Source organism: Hydractinia symbiolongicarpus, chromosome 12 (genome assembly GCF_029227915.1).
Source record: "Hydractinia symbiolongicarpus strain clone_291-10 chromosome 12, HSymV2.1, whole genome shotgun sequence".
NCBI classification, from domain to species: Eukaryota; Metazoa; Cnidaria; class Hydrozoa; order Anthoathecata; family Hydractiniidae; genus Hydractinia; species Hydractinia symbiolongicarpus.
In genome coordinates, this window is record NC_079886.1 from 9,392,609 (window position 1) to 9,405,037 (window position 12,429).

The 12,429-nt window shown below is 32.0% G+C and overlaps 1 protein-coding gene across 1 annotated transcript; it reads right to left on the reverse strand.

The window, feature by feature from the left end:
* Positions 1-1,205: 1,205 nt before the first annotated feature.
* Positions 1,206-11,829, reverse strand: LOC130622708 (origin recognition complex subunit 4-like). The gene is made up of 12 exons (XM_057438206.1): positions 10,677-11,829; positions 8,359-8,535; positions 7,447-7,537; positions 6,564-6,633; positions 5,721-5,806; positions 5,591-5,639; positions 4,643-4,895; positions 4,426-4,495; positions 3,944-4,030; positions 3,198-3,306; positions 2,212-2,307; positions 1,206-1,523 (listed from the first exon to the last, which is right to left on the reverse strand). Exons 2-12 carry the CDS (start codon positions 8,532-8,534, stop codon positions 1,270-1,272), a joined length of 1,341 nt encoding a protein of 446 aa, XP_057294189.1. The 5' UTR covers position 8,535; positions 10,677-11,829; the 3' UTR covers positions 1,206-1,269.
* Between the last annotated feature and the right edge of the window lie 600 nt (positions 11,830-12,429).

The following is a 12,429-nucleotide window of genomic DNA, read 5'->3' on the forward strand; positions in this document are numbered from 1 at the left end:
ACATGTTTCTTGCAGGATCATCAAAGAATCATTTATTGTAGTAATATTTTTGTAAGGTATGGAATTCAATAAACAATTTGTCTATAGATGCTTGCTGGAAGATATATGTTCAAACTTAATGAAGGTCTGTTTAAAGTTTTGTTCCACATGCTATATTAGAGAATGTTTTTCTTTTTTTAGTCAAGATGATTTTTGAAAGATTATTCGATGTTGTAGTAGCATTTGCATTATCAATATCAATTTTCTTGGTATGGAAATATGTTGAAAATCGTAAGGTAGAAACGGAAACGAAAGAAACACAGGTGGCAGACACAGATTGGAAACAGAAGTTGAAGCAGGAAAGCAGGAAAGGAGAAAAAGAGGATCACACGGAAGAAGGTCAACATTTTTATCAACAACAACAACAACAACAACAACACCAAGAACAACAACAAGATTAGCAACAAAAGAAAAAATTGAAAACTTTTTAAGACGAAAAAAATAAGTTTAAATAAAGCGATAAAATGTGCTTTAGATAATACTTTTTGCTAGAGATTGGCGAACTTTTCTGATGTAATAGTGAATTTCCTTGCACGCGAAATATTAGGACTTTTTGCTTCCGCGAAAATCAATTTTTTTTTGCAAAATTAATTCCCTTTCAGTAGCTATCAGTTGTTTTAACAAAGTAGTGGATTCCTCAAATTTTTACAAAAACAGATTTCATGTGACGCCAATGAAATATATTTGAAATCTCTGCACTGAAAGTCTTAAATAAATCAGAGAAGCGCGTATGAAAATTCATAAGCTGCTACCTTGCAATTTGAAAATAAGACATTTTCCACTGAAAATCTTAATTTCTTGACTTTTGCCCTTACTCCCCTGAGCTAAAATTTTACAATTTTTTAGTGGGGTGTCCATCCTTCACTTGTATTACATATCAAGTGGAACTCGCACGAAGGGAACATTGACGGGGTATAAGTAACTTTTTAAATATCCCTGTTTGTGAATTTAACCGCATGACATCCATCCTGCTAACCAAAGTGTTTGACTTTGTCATCATTGCTGAAAAATTTGAGAAAAACTTTTAACATTGAAGTGTGGTAACAACACAAATTTTGACCCATCGCAGTATCTTGTGATACCGGTCATGTGAAACTAACCCCTTCTTTAATGTAATATATTTATAAATTCAACTAAATAAATAAAAAAACAACGACAGCACAAAATTTATATAATAAGTCAAAAATCTTTTTTTTTTAATTTAATTTTACCTATTTTAATAAATACTAGCTACGTGTACATATATTCGGCCCAATTTTTTAACTCTGTCGGACATTCAGGATATTTTTGCAAGGTTTCTTTGATTTGAGAGGAGTCTATCAACATACACATTGGTTTGTACTCCTTCGCAAGTGAATGGTTAGAGACAGATTCTGTGCATCTCAACAATTCTAACGCTATTAAATGTTCATACGCTTTAAATGTGACAGCTTTGTTGAAACTTTGCATTCCAGTCGAACGCCGTTTAGAATAAGCTTGATATTCTAAAAAGAAATGACAATTCCTGTAGTACAAAGTCACTAAATTTTAAAGCAACCATATTTTACAGGAATTTAATTTCACGGATCGCCAAACAAAGAATCAGATTACCCTATCTTTGCATGCGGCGGAATTTAAATTAAACCAACGGAATACACGTTTCCCGAATTACATTATTTTCTAATGCATAATTTTGATGCTATGACTTTAAGATTATATTCAGCATTACTGAATTGGTGTTTGTATAAAACCTAATCTGACATGTGAAAATGCTTTTTTGGTTGTACAAATGTTACGGTCAAAGCCTTTCAATTTTCGACTTTTCAACCCTTAAAACAGTATTGTAAAAATCTATTTTTTTAAAAAATGCTTGATTTAAATAATGTTAGCACGATGCTATACAAAATAAAAAAAATAATCAAATGCACCATCTTGTTTTCGGTGTTGACAGTATGAAGGAATTTCCAAAAACTAAATTTTAGGAGTTTTTTGACCTTTTTCCAGGAGTGAGGTAAAAACAGGAATATTAATAGGAGAAAAACAATCGCAAACAGCTTGCATAACCAGATGACACACAGTTTTGGTTTCCAGAAATCACCTTTATGGCCACGTGAATTGGGGGTTTTAAACAATCCCCGATGCTTACAAAACAAAATATGTATGCGAATAAACAAGTGTTACGAAACTGCTTACCGTTGAAGATCATTTCAAAATTAAATGGCTGTCCCTCTCGTCTTTCCACCACGTGTTTCGCAGCAATGATTAGACATAACTCAAGGATAGACAAACCTAAATATCAGGGTTCTTTTTATAAGCATGACATTTATAAGCATCCGTATATGCTTAAATTTCGTCATTTTTTAAACATATGCTAAGCATTATGTGAAGCCTAAAGAAAATGCTGTGAAGTTTTTATGTTTTTTGAGTAGTCTTCTTTCTATTTTTTATATCTGAATTAAGCAGTACAAAGTGAGATCTAAGTTGTAAATTTTGATGTTCAAAATTTATATACAATACTCTTTTTTCGAATAAGCATATTTTGAGCTTGATCATGTATTTTATATAAACATTTTCCAATAAATCTTTTTGCCATTAAGCATAACCTAAGGAGAGTTTGGAGCTGAAAAAGCCTGTCTTTTAAGAGTTGTATAGCTATTTTAATGGTGGAGGCGATAATGTCAATAACTTTGCAAAAAGTGAAAAAAGTTCAATTTATTCTGACGTTCGGCCACTCCGAGAAATAAAAACGAGAAAAAAGTCTACAGAACAGTAACAGTGGTATAGCAGTATTGATCACTAGTGAAAGAAGTATAAAGAAAAAAGATAGTTGATGGCGCTAGCATGTATATTATAAACTTATAAAAAGTCTGAATCAAATTCCCAATTTTTTTAACATTCCAACATTCGCTAATTTAGGGCTACAATATTAATTTCTTTTTCATTTAGAGTTTTGAGCAAGGGCGTTAAAAAATATTTTGAAAAGTCCGATTCTAATGACAATTTATAAAAATATCATTCAAGTTTTCAGCAACTTGATTACGACTTCTGCACTGTTCGCCTTAAAATAAAGTGAGTAGTCCAAAAAAATGACACATCTAAAAATGCCAATTAAAGTAAGGTAAACTCGCAAGAATTACAGTATAAGAATTTAAAAGGAAAACATCATGAAAACAACAAACCATTCAAAACAACAGCTTTTGTATCAGTGTGCAATTTTGAGTATGATGTTGAAATGTCAGTTGATGTGATAAACTTGTGTGAGGACGATATGCTACATATAGGAAAAATCTAAAAAAAAACATGGCAACCTAGAGTTTAAATTCTAACATTGACTCACCTTATACAAAGCTTGTTTTAGATACTGACAAACACCTTATTAATTCTAATCAACACACTTCGAAAATCTATTTCTTGCCAGGGTAAACATAAGCAGAAACATCTGCTAACCAGAATTATTTTCATAGAAAGGTGCGGTAGTTTAATGCACAAAACACCTTAAAAAAAACCACCACAAATTTTAAGTTTTTTTAGCCCTTCGAACATGGATAAGTGGACACTAGAACGGAAAGGTAACCCTTTGGAGTGACCACTAAACTGGTATTATAACCACAACGCTGGTACAGCACTTAATATAAAAGCACAATACTGGTATATAATTCATTCACTTTCTATGCGTAAGCTCAGTGTATCACTTCGTTTTTAAGTAACAGAACGGTCATATACTTCCGCCTAGGTAAAGTACAATTTTAAGCAGAATCGAATCTGCAACCTTTCGGACGTAGGCGAGAACCCTAACCATGAAGCTACAAACGAAATATAAATGTTTGCCATGTAAAGATACCATAAGGGTCTTAGAAAAAAATAGGTCGTATTATTGTTCCAAAATTGAATTAACATTTCAAATTATCAAATTATTAAAACATACCAATAGCTTGACAACATCACCGATATCCTTTTTGATGTTAAAATGTTTTTCAAATAGATTGGTAACTGTCGTTTCATCAAGAACATTCTAAACAAACACGTGGTAAAGAAGTAATCTTTTTTTTATCAAGGGAACTGTGAGCATTAAATACTGTGAAGTTGATGTTTTTCAGAATTAATTTTACAGATACTAATATAAAATCAAATTAATGTTGTTGATACTTAATAGTTTGCTTTCTTATTTGTATGAGTAAGTACAACCTGGTGAATAGTGTTGAATATACCTGTTTACACAAATCAAAAGTGTAGATAATACAACTTAAACTTCCAAAAAATGCTTAGAAAAATCAACTGCAAGATAGGAATTATTAAATTCAATTTTTGGGGGTAATTTGACACATTGCGATTGTGATCAGTTACTGCAACATAAATCAACATTACATTAAAACAAAAGTATCTCAATGAATGTTAAGGTAAATATACCTGAATATGTCGATTCCATCTACTTTGAAAGACTGTGCAGGAGAATGTCTCAGGAAGCATTAGTAGTTCTCTAAAAAACACTGTTATTTAAAGATCATAACTTACATCCGTAACTACGTTTCTGGTCAAAACACAAGTTATTGTTACTTTCACCATTTTTAGAAAAAACGACAAAATAAATTTAATAAAAACAACTTAACGAGAGAAAAAATATCACCTGGTATAATCCAAATAATCTGAAAACTGAAAATTTGGAAATGTTAAAATTGATCGGTGTGAGTATCTTGATTTGACTCGCTTTTCCAGCAACTCGACAACATCTAATCGACACGTGATACCAATAACACATAGAGGATTCTGTTTACTTTGTGCAATATCAAAGAGATTATACAGAAGAGATTGATTCTTGTGGTAAGTGAAACAGTCAAACTCATCCATCACAATCACAACGGATTTAGATTTGCCAGAATCTAACATTTAAAAATAATATTTAGTTCAAGTTAGGAAAATAAAAGATTACATCGAAGCAGTTTTAAAAAGTTAAAAAGTTTTAATGGCCACGAAAGCAGGCCTGACAGTTTTTTTAAAAGTTAAAGCCATTTTTAATGCTGATAATCAAATATATTATAATTGCAGACTTTATTCAACATTCCGGAAATAGATAGAAATACGATTTACAATTCTTTTCTCCCGTAGTTACAAAATGGAAGGTGACTGGAGGCTGGAAAATGATACTAGCTTTTAAAATTTATATAAATGCTTTTCCTTATAAGCAAACTAAAAGGCTGAAAATAAAGGTTTTGTTTATTTCATTAGTTTTCAATAATATCTAAAGCTAAATTCCCGCTGAAATAAAGTTTTGCGTTGCGGATCGTTTTAACCATAAATGTTGCAGTCGCAAAATGACGTACACTCACAATCAGTTTGCCACAGGATGATATACCATTTCAATAGCACAAACACAACAAAAAATCACAAGCGGCTAGTGATTTTTTGTTCTGTTTAAACGTAGCTCAATTTCTTACAATAATAATCCCTGCAAGTATAGTGTGACGATAAAAGACATTGCATAGTTTAAATAGACGATACAGAGAAAAAGGGATATTTTTTGTTGCACTACCAATTTTTAATATAATTTAGAAGACTGTTATATTTATCCACTTACCATCTTTTAAAGCGTCCAGTATAAATGAGAGATTATCTGAAAACGAGCCCTGAAATAAAAAGATTGATCTCAGCAACATATTTAACCAGCTTGGATAACTTCATGCAACTACAGTAACTTTAGGACATACAAACACACGATCACCGACTACATTTTCAAGTTCTAATTGTCGCGCCATGTCTTGTAGTGCAGCTCGATCATCTGTGTGAATTAAACCTGAAATTTAATGCAAACAAAAACAATTATTATACAAACTTAAAATGATTTTAAGATCATTTATAAATAAGATTTCCAACTATTTTAACCAAATTTTAAAGACAAAGATAGAACTTTTTTGTGGGTTTGCCTTATAAAAATTTCGTATTATACTTTGAAAGCTTGGAAGGACATTTTAATTACTTCCCAAAAACTTACGTCCTGAGTAAAAACAATTTGGCTTCATACAAAAGAGCCTAAAATTTTGTCTATGAATCTTTTCATTTTTCTGAAAAATCTCGATCGGTTTTTTGACTTAGAAGTTTTGGTAATTATATTAATTAATACATGACATCGTGTATTAGAGAAAATGAGGTGCTGTTTTAAGAATTTATCAAGGTATGTGGTAATGTAAATATGTTTTTACCTATCCAGTTTGTTATTTTGAACAAATTCACGAATATTATTACTTACCCGGATTATCATACCCGGGATAATATCCGGATTATCATTTATATCGGCAATTGCTTCAGATCATCTTATCGATGAGGTCATAATTCCGCATAATTTGTTAAACTTTGAAGGCTTATATATCTCCCAAAAGATAAAAAATTCGAAAAAATTAAAAGATTCATGTACAACTTTTAAAGCTAATCAACTTGTTTTTTCGTGGGAGGTAAGCTATAATTTCAAAAGCACAGTAGGAATATTTAAAAAAAAAATTACCCTACTCTTTGTAAACATGTGAAAAGACAGAACATCAAAAGTAAAAACTCACCACTGAGAAAAAGATAGAAGTAGTCAGTACCCAGTTTTTGTGACACATCTGATAGAACTTTACGTACTAACTATAAAAAAAGTATACGGGCTAACCAATTACTTAATTTTTTTTATCAAAATTTTTATTTTTATTAAAATTATTAATGGGTTGGTCCTTCATAGTCCACGGTTCTGACTTTTAGAACTGTATATAAAATAAATGTTTATACACCATAATTCTAATAATAATACAGAGCTAAGTAAAGAATATTTTAACATCAAAATATTTTTATTGTTATTATTGATAAGACCGACTTTTCCCTATTTATTTTGTGCCTGGTACATACAGAAACAGATTCAAAGCAAAAAGTTCATAAAAATGCTAAAAATACGTTTTTATTATATAGAAATTGCGTATCATGTTAAATTAATAAATAACACAAGTTTTTTTGACAATAGTTATTATTATTTTTTTGAGAGGGTACAAGAGTCCTAATTTTAATTTTTCTCCTTGTGATTTTAAATAGTCAAATTAGCCAGCCAGGACTGTTTGGCCTGTTAACTGAACAGATAGTTCAAATTACTAAGTTCAAATGTAGGAGCACGAAACCTTCTATAAAAAGTATCCATATAAGTGTTAACCTTCGTCTCATTGCTAGTCTGCCTATTTTAATTTTAATAATGGAAGAAGATTCTTAATGTTTATTCTGAAATTTGCATTTTCCCTTCTGGTGAATGATTAGAGGAGAGAAAGTTTATACAAAATTACGTCATTCTCCACGCTATACTATAAATCATCGTCGTCATCAAGTCATCGTCAGAAGGAACTTTTAAATATACACAGACGTACTGTTTCAAGTAAAGAGCAAAAGAAAAGAAGAATGGTCTATAACGTTATATACCTTTGACTTTCCACTCCCACGAGGACCAATCACCAACACTGAATTGCTTTCACCAAATGATATACATTGCTTCACAATAATTTCTAGCTGTCTAAAACAAAACAAAAAAATTAGTAAAAATAAAATAGATTTAATTAGAAATTTTATAAAAATGGTTACAGGAAAGTTTCGAGTTAACTAACCGCCAAACTGAACTTTGGAGGGAGGAAGTTCATTCTGTGAGACATTGGGAAATAAAAGTATTTTGAACTGATATTTTGCTTATACGACTGTATGTCAGATGTACTTCAAGTGTTGTGTCCAAACTGCCACAGAGGGGCACCAGGGAAAGGTTTCAAGATGAACAAACAAGGAAAAATAATACTACAGTTGTTGTTGAAAAAAATATTTTTAAAAACACTGAAAAAATCGTGTTACAGTATTATTATTTTGCTTCAATGTTGTTGAAGGTTGAAAGATTGACTTAAATATTATTATTAACACTTGAATATTATTATTTTTTGATTTCAACATTCAGGGCAGAATGAGGGGATAAAATGGTTGGATTCAAGCTTAGTGTACAATAGTATACAGAATAGTAAAGAGTCCAGTCAATTTTAAAAATTACAATCTTAACAAGACAATGCTGATAGAATTACATCTTTCCTTTAGAAAATTTTGGACATAACACTTTCAGTCAAACTCTGTTGTCAAGCAATTGCAAAAAAATTCAGCTTTGACTATTGGATTTTTTTATGCTAATAGATAACGTATACCTTTCTTAAATCCTAACACGACACAAATTGACAGGGTTGCTGTGTATTAGTAAACAACTGTATACTTTTAAAAAAATACAATGTTATTTTCAGGTAACATAAAAGTTGCATCAGGCAGGGTCGAAAGAAAAAACTATAGTAAACAAATGTGACAAACCTTTGTTGTTCTTCCATAAAACTTGAGAGAAAAAAATCATTATTTTGATTAAACAACCTATCTTTTAAAAATTGGCGTGCTTGCAAGGGACAATTTGTTTCGTTATAACAACAGGAAAGATCTTCATTATCTTTGACCAGTAATGATTTTCTCGATTTTCTCCGACTTGCAGGCATACTAGTATATAACAGAAAACACTGTCAGAAAAACAACACTTTGGTCAAACTCTATACACTTAAGAATATATAGGAAGAGAGAACTGCACTTTAGTAACGCATCCCTCCTAGCTAGCAGTAAAATTTGGTGACTGTTATTAAATAACTGTTCTTTTTAAAAAAATGACCACAAACTCTTTCTGTCAATGTTAGTGTTTGTTTGTTTGTAGGAAGTACAATGAATTCATCAGTTAACTGGAAATATGGATTTTTGTCCATCATCTTTCATGTGATTTTGCTCCATGCTACCCTTTGCCAGTTTTTCTTAAAATAACTATTTTTTGTAATGTTGCATAATTATCATACGTTTTCATATCAAAAATGTCTTTACCATACATAGTTTTGTTTATTTTGCTTTTAGTTTCTCTCTTCTACACACAAAATATTTTGTTCTATTTGGGTCAGGTCAATAAAATAATACTTATAACAAGTTTTTGTAATAAATGCAACAAATGGTAATCCAATTTGCGTATCAAACATCACCCATAAATAATTGCTATGTTAAAAGACCTTGTAGCAAATGTATAATTTGTTTCAAACTATATGACATGTAATTTTTTGGCGGTGCTTATAAGAAGTGTGGAGGTAGGTGAGGGGGGCAGCACAGGCACTAGCACCGTGCAGGTGAAATGGTTAACTAGGAAGCACAACAACAGGTGACGTAAGGGGTGTTTTCTAGGAAACTAATGCGGAATACGAAGAAGTTTTCCAGTAAGAAGCAGACAGGTGTTTTAAAGGACACTAGTTTATTCAGCGGGTATGCTCGTACAATTTTAAAGAAAACAGTAGTGGGTGGGTCGTAGAAAATATTGCATAACGAGCTGTCTATAATCTTAGATGAGGAAGGACAACAGAGGTACTATTCACTCGCTCGTAAGACTCCGATGAACAGAAAGAGTGCTTTACTCTTTCTTACTTCTTCACTATTCATTTTAAGGTTGTAGCATCATGTGATGAGTCATTTTTGCACATTTAAGCTTGCAACTCAGCTATTTGGTTATAAAGAAATTTATAAAAACCATTGAACCTTTGATGTCTAGGTCTTGTGCAAAAGAACTAAAAACTACGCAAAATGCAGTTGTCATTTATTATTAGCCATCAGACGTTTATCCAATCAAACCATGGCATATACCTATGATTTTTAGTAACAGGTTTTTGGAAGAAACCATTGATTTCAGTAGCCTGTTCTTTAACATGACCATAGGGGCAAAGCTAAGATATTTTCCTGTTTTAACGCCTCCTTACTCCCTCTTTGATGATGTGTGGATTCAACTCTATCTTAAACTGCCTTATTCACGCAGGTCTGTGTTATCAATATCACAAGGTACATCAGGCACTTTTAATTTAGGTACTATTATTCTGTAGAACTTATGTTTTTCAGATATTATATACATGGTTTGTCACTATAAAATGTGATACCTCTAGGGTGGTATCTATTTCTTTTAGAAGACTCTTTGCACACAGGCCACCCTGTCACACTGATAGCAGATACAGGGTGTCACAAAAAAATTCCAAGAAAAAAAGGATTTTAGAGGAGATTTTGAAAATGATTTTAGAGGATCAACGTTTTTATTTAGTTTATCAATTCCTGATGTCAAGAATAAATATGTTTGAGAATGTATTACTTTCAGGATAAATGATTATATAACAATTTAGGCTTTTGATGAGGGAGGTTTTGCTATAACTTGAAAGATAAAACTAACAGTCTATATCACTATAACAAATACAAAATCTCTGTTAACATTAGTAAAACTATCACACTATTAATAGTTTACCTGAAAAAATAGAGAAGTTAAGGGAGATTTGGTCACATTTCAACCTTTTAATTAAAAATTTTGGTGTTAATTGTTTTTGATTAAGGAATGTATTGTACTGTCCTTGTTTTTAAGGTGGATTATAGCAGTTTATAAAGGGTGTTTTGCTTTGCTTGATAGATGGGTGGTACTATCCTTTCTCTTGTGATTAGTCCCTGTTACTGTCATATAAAACGAGAGCATACTAGGAATAGTAGGTTGCAGATTAATAGATTGTAATTCTTTACAACATATTCTGGGGTAAACACACTTGTGTTTTCCCTAATAGCAGTAATTAAGAACAACTTGCCTTTTGCCTTTTTTTTCTACTTGATTTCTCAATGTTATTATTCATCAAGTGTACCACGTGTCCTCAATTCTCCACAGAACAACTTTGTTAAATACATATTTTCTAAAATATAATAAAAAGAATATGAATAATCCAAGGATATAATCCAGTTCTAGAAATCCAAAAATTTAAGGACCTGGCTGAGCCACAAGACTACCTGGAGTAGTCTCCAGAGGGAGTTACCTATCTCCACAAACTAAGTGGGTTGACTGCACAACCTCTCTGCGCTCCTTGGGTTTTTCAAGATGGTATATAGTGTAACAACACAGAGACACACTTGAACGAAGAGCTTCAGTAAAGTAAACCAAACTATTTATTTTTTAATATATAGCTATCTACTAATAAATAATCAGATTACTCCAGGTGTTACACTAAATAAACTAGAGAAAAGAGAGTATAACCACAAATGATGATTTCTCATACTTTGCTAAACCAAAACAAATTCTTGAAATAAAATTGAACTTATTCACATCAAGATTGAGACCTAGCTTAAAACTTTGAGGCAACAAGTACAAAATACATTTCAGGATTCTGGTGGCAAAAGAATATAAAACATTTTTTTGCCCTAAGAACTAACTTTCTCGAACTAGCAAAAAAGACTTTAATTGATAATACTTCATAAATATCAGTAAATACATAGCTATATGTGGATATGTTATGCCAAAATGTAATACAAGAACACACAAAATTAAAAAGTTGCCACCTCTGGTCCTGACCATTTCTCAGAAACAACGCATTTCTTGGGAACCCAGTAGACCTTTATCAGTCCTTATAACGCCGGCCCAAACCAATGCCGGCCCTTTAAAAAATCACTTTCCCGCCACTATTAAGGCGGGTGTTACCCTCAATACGCTTTGTTTCAACAGGACATATTGAGAAACGAAATAAGAAATCACAGTTTTTCACCAATCAATCGACAAAATTTTTTCTAGAATGATTACATCGTGGTCATGATTAATTTCCTGCTCAGCTTGAGCATTCAAAATTGCGTTGATTTGGCCCGGGATGCGACTTTGTGTTTCTCCTTAAGGCAGTGATACAAGATCCGATTAATCGAATTCGATTATTCAAGTTCGTTTAATTGGATCGTGTATCGGCAATGACTTCATTTAGCACCGGGCTAACTAGTCCCAACACACGACGTACAACATAATTAGCACCCATTCATACTTTATCGACATAAAAAACCGACAGACGTTCATTCATACTTCTCCAACCAAATGGACCCGACAAATGAAACCTCATTATCCGACATCCTCTCTATATAACAAATACATATTTTTTCTGTTGATGGCCATACCAACGTAATATATCGCACAATACTGCATAATACCTTCATAATACTCTCTGTCGCTACAAAACAAATACATATTTTTTCTGTCAATAATCCATAACCAAGGGTTTGCATCCACGAAATAGAAACCAGGCTTTTGCTGCTGTTTTGAAACGCATCATTAAAACGTTCCAAACGGTCAAGGGATTAAACATGTATCGCAGCAACCTCTCTAAGTTGTTTTTTTCAGGGTATGAGAAATTACCATATCTAGTAATACTTATTTTATCGTCTTCGTTGTCAAAATAAAATTTTACACAAAAAACTAGGAAGTTTGCTGGAAAATCCTGTACCGGTTCACTAGCTGTGAGCCGGAGAAATCCGGTACCGGCTCAGTAGTTTTTCGATGTACGATTCCGGTACCGGTGCAGCAGACACTTC